The sequence below is a fragment of the Biomphalaria glabrata genome, chromosome 17 (genome assembly GCF_947242115.1).
Source record: "Biomphalaria glabrata chromosome 17, xgBioGlab47.1, whole genome shotgun sequence".
Taxonomy (NCBI): Eukaryota; Metazoa; Mollusca; class Gastropoda; family Planorbidae; genus Biomphalaria; species Biomphalaria glabrata.
Genome location: NC_074727.1, coordinates 25,615,616 through 25,635,878, shown reverse-complemented (window position 1 = coordinate 25,635,878; position 20,263 = coordinate 25,615,616). Strand labels below are relative to the sequence as shown.

The 20,263-nt window shown below is 36.9% G+C and overlaps 1 protein-coding gene across 2 annotated transcripts in view; it reads left to right on the top strand.

The window, feature by feature from the left end:
• Positions 1–17,820, top strand: part of LOC106071709 (5-hydroxytryptamine receptor 3B-like) — a 90,717-nt gene extending 72,897 nt beyond the window's left edge. For both annotated transcript variants that reach the window (XM_056015630.1, XM_056015631.1), the window contains exons 3-7: positions 6,409–6,628; positions 7,102–7,202; positions 9,844–9,922; positions 12,791–12,926; positions 13,143–17,820. In XM_056015630.1, the coding sequence (XP_055871605.1) occupies positions 6,409–6,628; positions 7,102–7,202; positions 9,844–9,922; positions 12,791–12,926; positions 13,143–13,417 (811 nt within the window). In that variant the 3' untranslated portion in view covers positions 13,418–17,820. The remainder of the gene's footprint in view (positions 1–6,408; positions 6,629–7,101; positions 7,203–9,843; positions 9,923–12,790; positions 12,927–13,142) is intronic.
• The last annotated feature ends 2,443 nt before the right edge of the window (positions 17,821–20,263 follow it).

Genomic DNA, 20,263 nt, shown 5'->3' with positions numbered 1-20,263 from the left:
ATTGGCATTTCAATGGCTCCCAAACATTGCCATCTCAATGGCTCCCAAACATTGCCATCTCAATGGTGCCCTGTGACAGGTGGGGAAATGTGATGTGTGTTTGGCGCGTTTTATGTCTAGGGGATGTCAATGGCTCCCAAACATTGACATCTCAATGGCTCCCAAACATTGACATCTCAATGGCTCCCAAACTTTGCCATCTCAATGGCTCCCAAACATTGACATCTCAATGGTGCCCAAACATTGCCATCTCAATGGCTCCCAAACATTGACATCTCAATGGTGCCCAAACATTGCCATCTCAATGGTGCCCAAACATTGCCATCTCAATGGTGCCCAAACATTGCCATCTCAATGGCTCCCAAACATTGGCATTTCAATGGCTCCCAAACATTGCCATCTCAATAGTGCCCAAACATTGCCATCTCAATGGCACCCAAACATTGACATCTCAATGGCTCCCAAACATTGACATCTCAATGGTGCCCAAACATTGCCATCTCAATGGCTCCCAAACATTGCCATCTCAATGGTGCCCTGTGACAGGTGGGGAAATGTGATGTGTGTTTGGCGCGTTTTATGTCTAGGGGATGATTATTTTTAAAGCTATCACACACCAACCTATCAGCATATGAATCGGGAGCAGACACGCAACGAGACAAAGCAATGAAAGATAGATACAAAAGTTAAAAATGAAGAATATTTATTTACATAAATATACATATTTTAATAAAAAGGGGGAGGGTTTGCCTCTATCTCTAAATAATACTAGCTTTAATCATCACTCTTGCATTTAATAAGAGAGTATGTCACTTTGTCCTCTGACTTAGCTGGTTGTCCTGTTGATGTCGCAGCTGGCTGTGTCCTGAGGTTCTGCAGCTGGAGGTGGCGCTCTAGCGGATAGAGGGACGCCGGTGATATAGTTCTTGTGGAGTCTCAATCCCCAAAATCTAATATCTGTAGTGGGCACAGTAGGGCGGGTGGCCGGCTACCGTGGGCACACGTGTACTGCGGGCAGAGCGGATCTGCCTGGGCAGCGTAGCGAACAGGATATGTCCAGTGAGTTGCAGAGGGTTGGCGTAGCTATGACGTCTCGCACAGATCTGAATCTATAGGGACGTCGCACCTACTAGCTCGGCAGGTGGGCTGTCGAATAGGCGGGCAATGCCGATAGCGCCAAGTAATAGAGTTGAGTGGATCTCAGTAGGCAAAGGCAGTGCTGAATTGCACTAAGCACAAATGCAGGTAAGTAGATCGTTGATCCAATGAATAAATAGGCGATTAATCCAATAGATAAATAGGCAGGTCAGTGAGCTAGTGCCGTGCTGAATAGCGCTAAGCACAAAGATAGTAGGTGATTCTTGATATCAAACAAATAGGCAGGTAAATAGATCGTTGATCCAATAACTAAATAGGCAGGTCAGTGAGCTAGTGCAGTGCTGAATAGCGCTAAGCACAAAGATAGTAGCTGATTCTTGATATCAAACAAATAGGCAGGTAAATAGGCGGACACCTGAGGGAGGCTGCGGATAAATAAAGACAAGTTAGGACATGTCTCTCATGCATCTTATCGATGCCCTCGACTGAGGTGCATTCGTCAGATTGGTGAAATTGCTTTAGAGCACAATGAGGAGATGATGACAAATGGGATTTGGAATAATAGATGGCTGATAGTAGCAATATAAAATGTACATAAAAGGGAAAGTAATAATATAAAATGTACATAGATGGGGAAATAATAATCTCAAATAAACAACACAGGTGGATAGAGAAAGAAAAAAGGGGGGGTGAATTGGGCGGGGTCAGCGACCGAGACGGTTTGTTTACATATGACCGTGGGTCGAGAACAATGGAGCGCGCTTGAATGGAGAGGGTGTCCGTTCAAGCGGCGCAACTCTCATTAGAGTGAAATGAGTAAAGGGGAGATAATTCACTACAGGGGAGATAATTCATATCTCTTCTCTAAGCGCAGTATTAGTGCGATAGTAAAGTTATCAAGGCGGTCAACCGAGATAAAAGAAATAAAATAAGATGTACAAATATATACACGGTTGCACCAACGATCAATTGAGCAACGTAGCATTAATAGATTAATGCAATACATAAAATATACATTAGCCATGTTCATGTTTTCTACTTACGACAGTGAGAAATACACAATGCACTAATTAAATATAAATGAAATAATAAAATACACATAATAGTCTCCAGTGAGAAATATGCACAAAGTAACTAAGATGGAACTTGTGATTAAGTTCGGCTTACCACCAGGTATTCCTCTAGGAGTAAAATGTATGAAGTAGTCCAGACTCGATTGCTCAGCGATGGAGAAATAAGAGGGTCTGATTTGAAAGGTCAATGGGCGTGCTGGTCCGCGTGATCTCCTAGATCAAAGAGAGTCGTGGGAGAGAGGGGGGAAGAAAGAATGACTGACTCGCATTCCCTTCAAGGTGGTGTCAACCGCGACCGTCAGTCAGACATCCGGCGGATAAGACAAAAGAGATAGTGTGGTTATCTTTCCCCGATCAAGGACAGATAAATGAAAGGACTGGCCTAGTTTTCTTCCAAGGTGGTGGACTAAGGTCTAGCCTGGAGAGAAAAAGGTGGGGCGGGTGGAGAATTCAGGGGTAGGATGGGAAATAATTAAAATAAAATAAATAAATAATGAAAAATAATAATTAATGCTGTGATAAATTTGAGTGACTCTGACAGCGAGTTTTTGACTTGTCACATGCCCAAACATTGCCATCTCAATGGTTCCCAAACATTACCATCTCAATGGTGCCCAAACATTGCCATCTCAATGACTCCCAAACATTGACATCTTAATGGTGCCCAAACATTGACATCTCAATGGCACCCAAACATTGACATCTCAATGGTGCCCAAACATTGCCATCTCAATGGTGCCCAAACATTGCCATCTCAATGGCTCCCAAACATTGCCATCTCAATGGTGCCCAAACATTGCCATCTCAATGGTTCCCAGACATTGACATCAAAATGGTGCCCAAACATTTTTAGATATGTCACTGGCCGCATGGCTGAAACGAAAATTGTCGAGTGCTCTAAAACTGATACAATATGGAACTGAGCCTTCAATATGAACTGAATCTTTATTATGGAACTATTGTTCCAATAAGACTTCATTATAAAACTAGGCCTTTATTATGAAACTGAGCCTTCATTGTGGTACTGAGTATTCATTGTGTATATGAGCCTTCATTATGGAACTGAGCCTTCATATTGAAATATTGTGGAAACGAGTCATTATGAAACCGAGTCTTTATTATGAAACTATGCCTTCATTATTAAACTGAGCCTTCATAATGGAACTATTGTGGAACTGAACCTTCATTGTTGAATTGAGCCTTCGTTATGAAACTGAGCCTTCATTATTGGCTTTAATCAAGAGTTTCCAAAGGCCGGATAGGGTCCAATGGTCTTAGTACGACATCACAGCACTATTACTCACTATGCTTACAATGGTCTCTCTCTTTCTCACATTCTCTCCCTCTCCGGTCACTGTTGCTCATGAAGAAAACAAAACAGATCAAGATAGACATTCAGGTCTGAATACTATTTTACTTCTGTGCATGCATTGTACTCCATGGTCTATTGTTTACTCATGTGTTCCTCTAAACTACAATAACTGATTTGTGTTCTATGTGGAATGAACTAGACGACTGCTCTAAATGACTTTTACTTGACGCTAAATTTATTAATGACCACGGGTAATCGTGTGTGAATAAGGAATCCGTATGTTTTAATAAGCACATTCGTCATTAATTGTCACCATGACCTTTCATATCCGTCTGCCCTAACAAGTGGAGGCAAGTGGCTGGGTTCAAAATCAGAGGAGCTCTAAACGTTGGCGAATATTTCCGCACGGAAATTTCCGATTATCTGATGCATTTTTTCCACGTTGGATTACTCTGGTATCATCTGTAATGAAAATGTACTACCCCACTAACAATCATATTCCTTTTAAAAAATCTTTCAAGCCAGGTACAGGTAATGATGAAATGTGATCAACACCAGTATAAACTTACAATTCTGCTAATCACAATCAAATCTCAATTTATTAAAATGAAGAAACTTACAGAGCAATATTTTAAACTAAGATTTCAAAGAATGGTTATCTGAACTATGAAATGTTCATTACACTATTGTAGAACACATTTTCTTCGGTTCAAGAAACTTATTTACATAGCATATATCAACTCACTCTGTCATTCTGTCTGTCTGTCAATCTGGTAAAACGTTTGTACATGTTAATTCTCATTAATAATTCATTATTAGGTAATCAATTATTTTATTTGATATCGAATAAGGGAAATAGCTTCTACATTTTGAGTTCTTTTCTTTAGATAAGCTTTGTTTCTTTTAAAAGAATTTTTTTTTTAATAACCGAAATTCACTAGGACTCCACTGAGGAATTGGTGCAGCAGTACCGCCATCTGCTGGCAAGAACTTGGAGATTTTCATACCTATAAATATCAAGCTTTTTGGTGTATCCGGTGTAAAAAGTCACGTGATGATAGCTTTGCACATTTCAGTACTGTCAAATTGTGTACGCTCTTCTGTTTGTAGCTTTTGTTTAGTTGGCAATTTGAATTTTCCTTTAATATCCTTGGCATTTTTTAGTTGGCAATTGGAATTTTTATTTAGTTTCCTTGGCATTGTTTAGTTGGCAATTGGATTTTTCATTTAGTTTCCTTGGCATTGTTTAGTTGGCAATTTGAATTTCATTTAGTTTCCTTGGCATTATTTAATTGGCAATTTGTATTTTCATTTACTTTCTTTGGCATTGTTTAGTTTCTTTTGAAAATCTACACTTTGCAGTCAAAAACTACGACCCACAAGGGAAAACAGAAGTTATATGAAACCAATCACCGAGATCTTGTCTTGCCAGCGTATCATAAGAATCTTCATCAGCCAGGTATTAACGAATATCTGGATTTTTTTCATGGTGGTGATGGTGGTTCTTCAGGTCTTCCCTTGAACTGGTAATAAATATAGAGCAATGTATAGAACAGGAGCAGAGAAGAAGGTTCGGTACTCAATGAATCTCATTCACCAAAACGAATGGTCACGTGATGTCGATGGAAAAAGAACGAGAAATATTGTCACGTGATATTCTTGTTTGATTCGAATTAGGGGTCGTAAGCTGTATAGAAAAGATGGAGAAACACGTGACATAATGGCTGTTTGTTTACAATTGGCGAATGAGGTCAAATGTGAATTTGCACTAAAGTCTCATTTTTTTCAGTTTAGATTTATCTATTTTATCTTACCTTCTTATAAAATACAAACGTTACTTCAAAAACAAAGAAGATGATTACGTCCTACGCGTGTCCTTATTCAATCAAGTCATGCATGTTAATCAATGACTTAAACTCTGCCAAGTCTTTGATTTTCCTGACTGCTTCAGGCAACCCATTCCATGCTCTAATAGCACTAGAGAAAAAGGAGTATTATTGCTATAATTTATATCGATATATTAAATCGTGATGGTTTCTGTTCAATTTTTTGAATTCTATTTCTGTGATCTGTTCTTATCAACCCGAGACACACACCAGTCTGTGGATATCACTGGATCTAGCTATATAGTGTGTGGAGATCACTGGATCTAGTTATAGAGTGTGTGGAGATCACTGGATCTAGCTATAGAGTCTGTGGAGATCACTGGATCTAGCTATAGAGTATGTGGAGATCACTGGATCTAGTTATAGAATGTGTGGAGATCACTGGATCTAGCTATAGAGTGTATGGAGATCACTGGATCTAGCTATAGAGTGTGTGGAGATCACTGGATCTAGCTATAGAGTCTGTGGAGATCACTGGATCTAGATATAGAGTCTGTGGAGATCACTGGATCTAGCTATAGAGTGTGTGGAGATCACTGGATCTAGCTATAGAGTGTGTGGAGATCACTGGATCTAGCTATAGAGTGTGTGGAGATCACTGGATCTAGCTATAGAGTGTGTGGAGATCGCTGGATCTAGCTATAGAGTGTGTGGAGATCACTGGATCTAGCTATAGAGTCTGTGGAGATCACTGGATCTAGCTATAGAGTGTGTGGAGATCACTGGATCTAGCTATAGAAGGACCGAATTACTCATTTTGGTTTAGCCAGATCTCGAGATGATTTTGAGGGTCATTGTCATTGCTCCATATGCCGAAAGTACCACAGAGTTAATAGTACAATAAAGTATATAGAGCAATAAGGTATATACTAAGTACATTGTGGTATATTTCCAAATCTTCAATGGTTGATTTTTCACTTTTTGTTCCATTTTCTCGTTGTTGTTGTTTTTTTCATTGTAAATTAGAAAAAGTCATTATTGTTCTAGGCCTATTTGTAGTTCTGAGGTTATTCTTTTTTTTTTTTTTTTTTTTTTGCAGTATCAAATATACAAACTGCCAACTTACAGATTCAAACTTTGAAAAAGACAAGTTCAAAGAAGAAGCTTCTCAAACTTTCAACCTGGTCCTGCACAAATACAATCCAAGGATACGACCTCCTAGAGCGTATATTGATATCCTGATGCAGATCACTTTGAGCCATATCCGTCACTTTGATATACACAAACAGGAACTGCAGACAGTTCTAGATATAAACATAGTGGGTATTTACATGTCTATTGACAATTCTGTTTGAATGTGTATTAATAATTCTGTTTGTAGTACTATTTACTTGGCTATTAACAGTTCTTTTTGTCACTCTTACGTTGACCACTTTTCAGCTCACAAAAAAAGACTGCCTTTGGCATAGGCCTACGTTCGTCCCCCATACGGAATACGTGCCCTATCAGGGTAAATGTCGGACCATATAAGTCCCTATATACTAAGATATAGCCGTATATAAATTTAATATAAATATAAAGTATATATCGTTTATAAAAGTTCCTGAGACAAAACTAAGTCTTAAAAGAAGGAAATCAGTTCTATCTCACAATGTAGTTGCTGGTTCTGTAAAAGAAGGTTAACAACTGCACACTCTTCCATAGTTTCCTACTTTACGACAATGTCTTTGTGTTTCGTAAATTTAGACTGTATTAATAATCCTTGAGTTATTCTCTTAAATCTTGTGTTTAGTTTTGGAAAGACGGACGTCTTGAGTGGTCAGCCGCTAAAGTTCAACAAATTATTGTCAACGAAAGCATCATTTGGACACCAGATATCGTCATTACCAACGCGTGAGTACAGCAATAAATTCATTACACTTCCAGTTGATTAAATTATTTTATATGCTCAAAATGTCGTGGATTAAAAGTCAAGAGGATTCAGTTAAATGACTGGGATGTAGTGACCAGGGGATTAAGTGTCAGGAAATGTAGTGACCAGGGGATTAAGTGTCAGGGTGTGACAAGTCAAAAACTCGCTGTCAGAGTCACTCAAATTTATCACAGCATTAATTATTATTTTTCATTATTTATTTATTTTATTTTAATTATTTCCCCATCCTACCCCTAAATTATTCACCCGCCACACCTTTTCCGCTCCAGGCTAGACTTAGTTGACCACGTTGGAGATAGTTAAGGCGCGTCCTTTCACATATCTTCCCTTGACCGGGGCAAAGATACGTACAGACTCTTTGATCTTATCGGCAGGATGTCTGACAGCCGCAGTGGACACCACCTTGTGTGGAATGCAAGTCACTCCCCCCCCCTCTTTCTCCTACGTCTCTCTTTGATCTAAGAGATTACCCTGGTCAACACACCGCGTGATATTCCAAGGTGCGGCTCCCACCTCGAGTCAAATCCACCCACGTGTAAGATAAATCTTAGCCTAGGGCATTTCCTGTGTCCGCCCGCACTTTCCAGGCTTATATAAAGTAAACCAACTCAAATCAGACTCTCTTTCATTCTCATTCGAGCTGAGCTATCGAGTCTGGACTGCTTCATTTTTTCTCACTCCTAGAGGAATACCTGGTGGTAAGCCGAACTTAATCACAAGTTCCATCTTAATTACTCTGTGTATATTTCCATTGGATTTTATCATGTGTATTTTGCCTAGTTCATTTATATTTAATTAGTGCATTGTGTATTTCTCACTGGCGTAAGTAGAAAACATAAACATGTCCTATGTATTTATTTATGTATTGCATTAATCTATTAATGCTACGTTGCTCAATTGATCGTTGATGCAACCATGTATATATTTGTACATCTTAGTCTATTTCCTTTACCTCGGTTGACCGCCTTGATAATTTTACTAGCGCACTAACACTGCGTCTAGAAAAGAGTTATGAGTTATCTCCCCTGTAATGAATTATCTCCCCTTTACTCATTTTACTCTAATGAGAGTTGCGCCGCTTGAACGGACACCCTCTCCATTCAAGCGCGCTCCATTGTTTTCGACCCACGGTCATATGTAAACAAATCGTCTGGGTCGCTGACCAACGCCCATTCCCCCCCCCCCCATTTATCTTTCTCTATCCACCTGTGTTGTTTATTTGAGATTATTATTTCCCCTTCTATGTACATTTTTATATTAGTATTTCCCCTTTTATGTACATTTATATAATGCTACTATCTGCCATCTATTTTCCAAATCCCATTTGTCATCATCTCCTCATTGTGCTCTAAAGCAATTTCACCAATCTGACGAATGCACCTCAGTCGAGGGCATCGATAAGATGTATGAGAGACATGTCCTAACTTGTCTTTATTTATCCGCAGCCTCCCTCAGGTGTCTGCCTATTGCCTATTTATTTGCTATTTGCTGTTCAGTGTCTACTCGACGCCACTCAACTACTGCCTATGTGCTTAGTGCTATTCAGCGCTGCACTTGCCTACTGAGATCTACTCAACTCTACTACTTGGCGCTATCGGCATTGCCCGCCTATTCGACAGCCCACCTGTCAAGCTATTAGGTGCGACGTCCCTATAGATTCAGATCTGTGTGAGACGTCATAGCTACGCCAACCCTCTGCAACTCACTGGACATATCCTGTCAACTACGCTGCCCACGGCAGATCAGCTCTGCCCGCAGTAACCTTGTGCCCACGGTAGCCGGCCACCCGCCCTACTGTGCCCACTACAGATATTAGAACTTGGGATTGAGACTCCACAAGAACTATATCACCGGCGTCCCTCTATCCGCTAGAGCGCCACCTCCAGCTGCAGAACCTCAAGCCAGGACACAGCCAGCTGCGACATCAACAGGAAAACCAGCTAAGTCAGAGGACAAAGTGACATACTCTCTTATTAGGTGCAAGAGTGATGATTAAACATAGAATATACTAGAGATAGATGCAAACCCTCCCCCTTTTATTCTTATATGTATATTTATGTAAATTAATATTCTTCATTTTTAACTTTTGTATCTATCTTTCATTGCTTTGTCTCGTTGCGTGTCTGCTCCCGATTCATATGCTGATAGGTTGGGGTGTGATAGCTTTAAAAATAATCATCCCCTAGACATTAAAACGCGCCAAACACACGTCACATTTCCCCACCTGTCACACAGGGAATGAAGTGACCAGTGGATTAAGTGTCGGGGAATGAAATGGCCACGGGGCATAAGGTTACGGTGATGGTGTGGCCAGTGTCGTGCGCGCTGCAATGCTTATTTCCATTGTTGGGTTTTTCTTCTCTTGTAAGTGTTCAAAAGAGCCTGTCTGGAAGGGAGTACATGAGTAAATAACAGAATCAAAATTAAAGCTATCAAGCTCGTTATATAAGAGTTGACGTCGTTGTCCAGGATAGCTTATTTGTATAACTTTATTCATGTTAAATTCCAACTTTATCTTTATATGAAGAAAGTTTGATAATGTTAAATTTAATGCATAAAACTATTATGTTTAAAACTCGTGAACTGTAATTGTATCAACAGAGTGGCACCTTCAAGGTCTCTGTTTCCAAGTGCCTTAAAGATCAACAGTTCTGGCAATGTCCAGTGGACTCGCAAAGAGGTGCGTAGTGTGTAGAACACTTTGTAATGAATTTAGCATATTTCTATAAGATGACTCCATCTCTGTATTTGATAATTTAAAAAAAAAACAATAACAAAACAAAGAAACACTGCAGTCGATAGCCAAAAGATTTTGTTCTTGTAAAATTCTGAAAGTGATAAAATAACACCTCTACCTATGCGTATTAATCTTGAAATTCATCTTTGACCTGGTATTGTGTGGTTGTTACAATTATATATGTTCAAAGGTCCAGTTTGATGAAATTAGGCAAAACAGATAGAGAATATTCTCGATCCTAACTATTGAGAAGTTGTTGATGAAATTATTTCCTCTGGACCGTTTTGTTAACGATAGTGTTAGGTTGGGGAGTAAATCTGGCCATCATCAGTGTGCTAACGTTTAGATCACTTTGGCATCTTCTATCAGTTGACTTTGTTATGTTAGTTGGAAGTAGTAGATTTAGTACATGTACTAGTGGCACTGCATGGGCGTAGCCAGGATTTTTTTTTCGGGGGGAAAAATTTATTTATATGTATGTATGTGTGTGTGTGTGTGTATAATCTTTATTACATTCTGACTCATCATTCTTTCGGAAGACGCTTATTGTGCCCTAGAATAGGTTCTTCCTGGAGTTAGTGGGAAAATTGTAAACCTACGCCATTGCAGGGTCTGGGGGAGCCTTAAGCACTAATTCTGATATTGAAAGCCAACAAAATGCATATTCTGAGGTATCTACAGTGCATTTTAATGCTATTAAAAAGTTTTATTTCAAAAACCTATAGTGCTATTCTTACTGACTTAGACCCTCCCGCGCCGTTCGGCGCATTTGCCGTCAAGCTGTTTCCACAAAAATCTGTCAGTGGTAATGTCTGAAGCCTCTTCCCACCTGCTCCGAGGACCTCCATGAATGTGTGGCGCCAAGTTGTACAAGGATGCCATCGCAACCCTTCTTATGTGTAATTCATTTTGTCGGAGAACATGTCACGCAAACCTAATGCGACGCTCTGTCACAATCTTACTAAGGGATCGACTCCCAGTTCGGCATAGGATTTCCTTGATTTTGACCCGATCTATATGACTGACTCCTAAAATCTGTCTTAGCCATCTTTGTTGAGCCACATTTAGTGTTTTTCAATTCACTGCACTTTATTAATTGAGCCCCGCCACTGGTTGAAATATGTAACCTCTATTGAATACGCTCTTGAAATTAAGTGACTAAAGTTTGCTTTAGATTTTATATCAAAAAGGGAAGTTTTATCATCAAATGCCTTTTGATGGGGGTTTTAAACTAAAAATTCTCTGGAGTTATGTTGTTATTTTTAAATTCAAAACCCCATTTAGCTACTGTCATATAATTTAGTAACTGTAGTTCGCTTTAGAATAATATTGAAGATAGAGGTTTTCCACCTCAAAACGTTCTGTAGGGGGATTTTAAACTCAAAACCATCTGGAGGGGTTTTAAACTTTTAAAAAAGCCATCTGTAGGAGAGGGATTTAAACTCAAAACCCCCAATTGTCTTCGCTACGCTCAAATAATTTTAGTGTGTAATTTGCTTTTTTTTTACATTGAAGAAGTATTTTTTAGCATCAAATCACTCTGAAGGGGGGTTTAAACTCAAAACTCCTTTAGGCAACGCTCATAGATTTCTGGGTGTGTAATTTTCTTTTTTTTTAAATTGAAGATATAAATTTTAGCTTCAAACTCCACTGGAGGGGACTTTAAACTCAAAACCCCTTTGAATACACTCATAACATGTTGAGCGTATAATTTGCTTTGTTTTTAATATTAAAGAGGTATTTTTTTACCTTCAAACCCCGATGAAGTGTGGTTTAAACTCAAAACTGAGTCAAAACCCATTTAGCTACGCTCATAACATTTTGAGTGCGTAATTTGCGTTTTTTTATACCGGGTATTGAAGAAGTATTTTTTAGCTTCAAACCCTACTGAAGAGGGGGTGGGGATTAACTCAAACCCCTTTGGCTACGCTCATAGAATTTGAGTGAGTAATTTTCTTTATTCATATTGAAAAGGGGGTTTAGCATAAATTTTGGAGGGAGTTTAAAAATCAAAATTTTCCTTAATTGTGCTCGTGAAATTTGGGGGATTGCCGTTTGCATTTTTTTTTGTTTTGTTTTATAGAAGAGGGGAATTTAAATGCGAAAACCCCTGGTATGGTGGGGGGTTTTAAACTCAAACCCCCCTGGTAGGTGGTTTTAAACTCAAACCCCCCTGTAGGGGGTTTTAAACTCGAACCCCACTGGTAAGGGGTTTTAAACTCGAACACCCTAGTAGGTGGTTTTAAACTCAAACCCCCTGTAGGGGGTTTTAAACTCGAACCCCACTGGTAGGGGGTTTTAAACTCGAACACCCTAGTAGGGGGTTTTAAACTCAAAACCCCCTTGGCAGGGGTTTTAAACTCAAAAACCCCTGGTAGGGGTTTTTAAACTCAAAATCTCTTTTGCTGTGCTGGGGCAAGTGATAGTTAGTATTAAAAAGTATAGTATTAAAATCTCACCTAAAATAAACAAAATCAAAGCAAAAAATCAGTCACTAAATTGTTTTTTTTTTGGGGGGGGGGGGTTGAACCCCAAGAACCCCCCCTGGCTACGCCCATGAGTGGCAGACAGGTCTAAATACGTAACAATTCGATTTCTAGCTCTGCATGTGTACAGAAAAATACAACTTCAAAGAGTTGGATTCGATGTGGAAATGATATGTCCATTCAATGGTGAATTTCAAAGGAAAGAAAGCAAAATAAAAAACAACAACATAACTGCAACAAAAATGGCGTAACTATAGGATAAATAATTCGCTTGTATTCTTTCGTCGATATTTACTCTATATTGAACTTACTTTATTGATTCTAGGAAGTGACAACTTTCTGTAAAACCTATCCAGAGGAGACTTCCCAAAACTGTACAATCTCTTTCGGTTTCTTAAGTAACAGCAGACATGACCAGAGTGATCGCTTTTTCAATGAATCAAGTTCTTTTACTGTACCTGGTAAGTGGGTTTGTAACAGCAGACAAAGGCATTGTGACAGCTTTATAGTTATCTTAAGTCTCTTTAATGAAGCTGAGTGGATAGACAGATATACACAGACATAAATAATTTATATATATATATATATATATATATATATATATATATATATAAAGAAACAGAAAGATAGATAGATAGATTGATTGATTGTTTCTAATACTACAATCCACTCCACAGATTACTTTAGCAACCACCAGTGGGACATTGACAACCACACACTGGCCAAGCTAGACAGAGAAGACACCAAAGGATATTACTCAATTGTGGATATTAAGCTCTTGCTTACCAGAATAGAATCAGAGTTTGATACTACGCTAGACTCAACATCAGTTTCCACCCAAACCACAACATGTAACTCTAGTACTGGGAGGATCTCTCCTATCTCAAATGTCTTGCTGCTCTTGTTTTTATGCTCTATAAATAACCATTTAGGCTTGGTCATTAGTAGATGACCATCTATAAATAGCTAGTCTAGTTTAACTCTGACAGACTGTCATTCGGTTCATATTTTGATTTCATAACTTTTTAATTTTCAGTCTTAGTTTTTTTTTCAACACCAATTGTAAGTAACGGCACAAAAACAAATTGTGAATAGATTTTAGCACTATTAAAACTTAAGGTATTGTGTTCATTTAGTTTGCCTCTAGCTTATGTATCTAATTATATTATTGTATTGATTATCTAATATATTTCCATATTATCATTTTTATTTTGCCATTTGTTGCTGAAACAAGTTTAGGTCACAATTAGTACATGCTTTTCATTTCATTACTATCGCTTTTAAACCAAATGAAAGGGAGACTCTCAACATGTAGACTCTCAACATGTTAACTATTGTAGCCTCTCAACATGTAGATTATTGTAGACTCTCAACATGTAGACTATTGTAGACTCTCAACATGTAGACTCTCATGTAGACTATTGTAGACTCTCAACCTGTAGACTATTGTAGACTCTCATGTAGACTATTGTAGACTCTCAACATGTAGACTATTGTAGACTCTCAACATGTAGACTATTGTAGACTCTCAACATGTAGACTATTGTAGACTCACAACATGTTAACTATTGTAGACTCTCATGTAGACTATTGTAGAATCTCATGTAGACTATTGTAGACTCTCAATATGTAGACTATTGTAGACTCTCAACATGTAGACTATTGTAGACTCGCATGTAGACTATTGTAGACTCTCAACATGTAGACTATTGTAGACTCTCAACATGTAGACTATTGTAGACTCGTATGTAGACTATTGTAGACTCTCAACATGTAGACTATTGTAGACTCTCAACATGTAGACTATTGTAGACTCTCATGTAGACTAGACTCTCAACATGTAGACTATTGTAGACTCTTTCCTTTACACATGCGCCATTTCACTTGGAAGGTAACCTAAATGTATAAAGTACAGAGAGCACCATGACCTACAAAAACCTCCTCTTTGATCGTTTCTCGTGTACCTCTAACATTTGTACATTGCGTGTCATCTATGTGAAGAGTGGGATCGAATCAATAGATCTTTAACCTTAGTTCATTTATATATATAAGAATATTCGGTATTTCATCTATTCTACTTATATCAGGAAATTATAATATCGTATTGTGTTTAATAAAATTGTAAATTGAAAAAATACATTAGGAATTAAAGAAAAAACTACTTTTTTAATTATTTACAACTTTAAATGTAAACAAAGTATATATATATATATATATATATATATATATATATATATATATATATATATATATACCGGTACACACACAGAGGAAGCCTTCTCTTTTTCTTGCATACTTGTTCCTTGATACAATCGTCTTCCTTGGAGTTTTAAATCAACCATTCTAGCATTGTTCCAGTGTCTAGTATGAAACTAGTCATTCTCTGAAGATTCCGTTTTAGGCTCAAACGCTTCAACGTAATATATTATAAACTACTTCCGAAAACTCTTTGACTGCTCTGCGTTCTGAAATACAACCCAGTCTTGGCACTGTTGTGGGGTTTCATGTGTGACACCAGTTCAATGATCACGTTTAGTTAATTTGTTTTCTTTTTAACAACTAAGACCGAACTTCTAACAAAATCCTCACAAAAATAAAAATAGATAATAGAAAGAAATGTTACTGCTTCTACTAATGTGCATTTCTAGTTAAACATTACTAAATAAATGTATTCTCTATAAATGTTTACTAATCCATTTCACGTCTTGCATTAAGTGTGTAAGAACTAAATTGTGTCGTCATAGAATCTTGTGCCTTTGCTCATTCAAGTTTACACGTAGAGTAAACAAAAACCGTTTCAATGAACATTAAATGATGCATAATACAAAATGTTCATTGGATGACACATTTCTGTCTGTCTGGGTAGAAAGTCTTTGACACGCTGTTTCTCCTCCCGCTTCTAATTCTCGGATCAAATTGAAATTTTGCAGTTATTCATTGTCGATAAAAACACATGAATCAATCTTAAAATGAACTAATTAATGAATTAATTAGTTTAATCAATTATGTTTTATATAGAAAAAGGACTAAGCTAAGGATATATCAATCTTGCTATATTGAGAGATATGACAGTGATTGACGGTGCTCTCCCTTCACTGAAGATTAGCTTTGTTTTTAAAAAGTATTTTTTATATTTTAATAATTCTTTTTACTGGTCAATTTAAATCGATTTAAATAACACTGGCATCGTCTGTATCAGATGTAACAAAATCACAGCTGAATCGTTCAAGTCGAACACATGTCCTAATCTATAGGTCTGAAAACGAATATAGATTGATAATTATTGAATCAAAATATCAAGAAAATAGTTTCTTTCTAAATTCTCTAATAGAAATACAAGTATTGCTAATTTGACGCTTACTGTTTTTGATTGTACTAGCAGGAGTACTCGGCGCTGCCTGTGTTCATTCTAAATGCTAAAAACAAAGTAAATACTGCTGATGTAAAACCTCTTATGAAAAGGGTTGTAATATATCCTGTTTTTTTTTTTTTGGTAATGTTGGATCAGAGGCGTAGTGAGGGGGCAAGGGGGACACAATGCCCCTGGAGCCATCCTCAGGGGAGCACCACACGCAGCCTTATTCTATGTGATGTTCATTTAAATTGGGGAGGGGGGTGCCAATAATGCCCTGGCGCATGTTTGGCTCACTACGCCAATATGTTGGATACTGATCTAAATTTTAAAATTTAATTTTTTATTCGAACTTTTAATTAATTTTTTTTTTTTGCGTTTTAGATTATTATTGTAATAAGTTCAGATAAGGGTAAAAAACAACAACAAACAACAAAAAACATGGAGTTAAAATAAAAAAAAAAAGAAGTATGTTACTTTCTACATTGTTTTGCGTATATTATGATATGTTGTACATACGACAGGAGTGACAAATTTCGTATGATTTTTACGTATTAGAAATGAAAGTTTAAAATACTTTAAAGTCAGTTTTTTGTTTCTGCCTCTGTATATTTAGACTTGTAAGTTATAACCATAGACTATATATATACAGGACTGCCAACTGTGCGCACCACGCCTATATTATTCAATTAAATAAGTCCCGTACACCGAGGCGTCCTTGGTTGCAGTGTAGTGTTAGAAGAATGACTTCCGGTGAATTAGTTTACTATATAAAGAAACCATCACTAAAGATAAACACTACGTTCAAAATATTTCTTAGTTATAATTTTGGTAACAGTGCGATAGACATAGCCAGATTTTTATAACAACAAAATCTGATTTACCAACTTAAAAAAAGAGCATTTGCATAGATAATGTTCTAACTAGTTTTTATATATAATTAAAAACTTTTGTTCAAAAACAAATTATAGTAGTGTGTATGGTCGTATATGTAGATATAGTTTATAGCCGTAGGTCACTAGGTCTGGGTCAATGTTTACATGTTTACTACGTGTACTATTAATTTTTATTGAAGTAGGAACAATGATTCTAGAATTCTATTAGGTGAAGAAAAATTTGGAACAATCAATTATTATTTTTTTTGGGGGGGGGGGGGGTTTAGAATAATTGGATGTTATTTAGGATTTAATTAGTTTAAAAAATTAAAAAATTAATAACTTGCAGAGCTGAAAGTTTTATTCATATTTTTCAATTAGTCATAAATACACGATTGCTTGTAATTTTTAATGGCTTCATTCTCCATTAATATGTATATATAATGCACACTGCATGCTATCTTTAAAAAAAAAAACTACAAATAAATTTAAAAAATAGGTATAGAATCTAGATGTAAATACAAGTTGGTAAAGATGTCAGTGTGTAGGCGCAGGGACTCACTATTGTTTTTTTTTTAGATTGACTCACTCACAGACTTAACTTCTATCACCCATTATAGGCCTATAGGCTACCTAAGTAATAAATGACACTCTCAAAACTCTATTGACTCTTTCATTAATCGATTATTTAACTCATATTAATAGTATACAATGTAAAAAGAAATTGTCCAATGTGATGAAAAGAGAAAAAATATATATTATCCAAGCTGGCATTATCATTCAAACATCGTGATGTCATAAAATAAGTTTATACCGGAAGTACCTCAATTCACATTTTGGAGTTGAACGAAACTTATGCTTAGTTACCCTTAGTGTTGGCAGTCCTGTATATATATAGTCTATGGTTATAACATATCAACACACACACGTATTTGTGTTATACATTTTTTTTTCTTTTTATTAATGTTGGATACAAATAATCCATTATTTTTTTTTCTCTTTTCAAGCATACAATGTATTTCTAAAAAATTAATGTAATAGTCAAGGTTTAAGTGTTCGTAATATTTGTGTTGACCTGTGTACTGTGTAACTATAAAACGTGAAAGTTTAATATCTTCTTACGATCTACTTTACATTTTAGTCTTCCTTGTGTTTTATTACAAAGCTTCTATCAACTAACTGTCTGTATATCTGTCTGTCTGGTAAAAAGTCGTTCACGTTATTTCTCCGACACTGAATCTTGGATCAAGCTGAAATTTAGCACAACTATTTCTTTTTCTTAACAACACAAGAATCAATAAAAAAACAAACAATTAGTTGATTAACTATTGGTAATTAATGATTGTATTTGGTTTCTCGAACAAGGGAAAGAAACTGTACTTGACTGAGTGGTGATTTAATAATAATAATAATAATCTTTATTATCCGTATGGAAATTTGTCTTACAATTTGTGCATTACACCAAACAAAAAACATTATAACTATAAGAAACCAAAGTGTACATTGACACCAGACTCACTCATAATTTACATGTGACAAAGTTTATACCAGATTGTTCTTATTTAAGCTGAATTAGTCCCCTTTAAACTAAATTTGAAACAAACAATAGATAACTGGAATGTTTCCCCAATGTACGACACTAGAAATAAGGAAATACCAAACAGCTAAAGGAGAAGGAAGCGAAGAAAAACATAAAAATACGTTTTAAACAAAATTTTATAATGAAGTGTAATTGTATCAGTTAGTTTGGATCAGTCATGTCATTCAATTTGTAATAGATCTAGACTAACAATAATAAACCTATGCGATTAGAAATATTTTTCCATTTGTTTTTGTTTAGCACAATTTCATGCTTTTAGCTTTCTCAATACGCTATGATTTTATCACTTGTCTGGACCAGTTGAGAAGGGGGGGGGCGAGAAAGAAGGGGGGTATCCTGGTGATCGTTTTTTTTTAATTGCATTTATAATTTTAAACAAGAAAAACATTTTTTTAAATCTATGGCCTCCTTCAGTCGCGAAGCGACTATGGATTATCACGGTGAGATGAATGCCTGGGCATTAGCTGTGGTCAGAACGATGTCGCCCACACATCAGTTCCCCCCTCTCCACGCAGCTGAAGTATCCAAAGGAAAGGCAGTGCAGATACAGTTTGGGGTCAGCGGCGTCGCAGAGTGTAGTACTGGGTGCTGCAAACTACCTTAGAGTCACCAGCTCCTGTTTTTTCCTCAGGGTTGACTCCCGAAGACTTTCCCATGATTGGGTATAGCTGCAAACTGAGGTTTGAATTCAGAGTTGTCATTCTTCTAGGTGAGTAGTCAGCCATGGCTAACGAGCCCCTTCTGCCCGAAACTTACTGGTTAAGGCGCCAGTTACTCGCCTTTGCCACTTTTCCTGTTAGTGAGAACAGTTCCGCCGGACTCAATATCTGAACCACACGTGTGGGCCAGGAGTTGAACTGGTTGTCAGAGGCTATTTGAGACGCATGCCATTAGGAAGCATTTTATAGGTAGTGGAGTGCTCACATCCATTACCACTTCCGGCAATGACAAGGACAAATAGATTATTTAAAAAGACAAAGCCTCCATTAATAAACTTCAAATAAAATAAAATAATTGTAAAAAATAAAAAAGAGTTGCTTTCGTGTTCTTTTTTGTCAATGTACATGGCGAGTAGAACAGAAAGTCCCCATACAGAACACGCGTAGGACGTAATCATCTTTTCTAAAGTAACGTTTGTATTTCATTCGATGAGATACAGTCTAGAAATCTGCAGCTCACGTCGAGTCGTTTACATCTTCTGCCTTCAAGTATTGGGATATTATTGGCTTGGAAGAAAGTCTTTGCAGTTTAACTTCTCAAATGGTTACGTTCAGACAGTATATTCATTAAGTCTTTAGTACGAAACCTTAAGTTATGCAACATCTATATGTTAAAACATGACTTTTTTTTACTTTTAACAAAATAAAATGGCAGACAGACTTAAACAAAAACATTGCGTTAATATTCTAAGAAGGATTCATCAAATCAATTTTAGGACAAAAAAGATCGGAGCAGTCAACGAATTCGCATACGCTGTTGTGTTCCAGAATTCACCCAATAAAACCTCAGCCCCAAAGATCCCGCAAATGGACAGCCCCTTAACGCGGTAGACTTCTTCACATATCTAGGGAAGCACGGAACTCCGTGACCCCAGGCCGTAAGGCTGGTTCGTGACGTAGTAGGTCAGCGACCATTGTTTTTAATCGTAACCATAAAAAGTGACATGGTCTTCTTATTGATGGCCTTATTACACACATAACATTTAGTCCTGTTTCGTTTAAGTCAATTTAATATATTTATTTCATTGTCATTTTTTGTATTTGTGTACTTAGTGTTTTCATTAATAGCATTTAAAAACTGTTAGTATTGTTGGTAAAATGTTATGTAGAATATTGTTCTATGAGTTCTAAAAAATTAGTTATTTCATAAATGTAGGATACAGTTTTAAGAAGTAGCTTATCACCTTTACCAAATACTTCTGTTTGTTTAAAAAAAAAACATCAAAGAGATGTACCAAGAACAATAGAATAT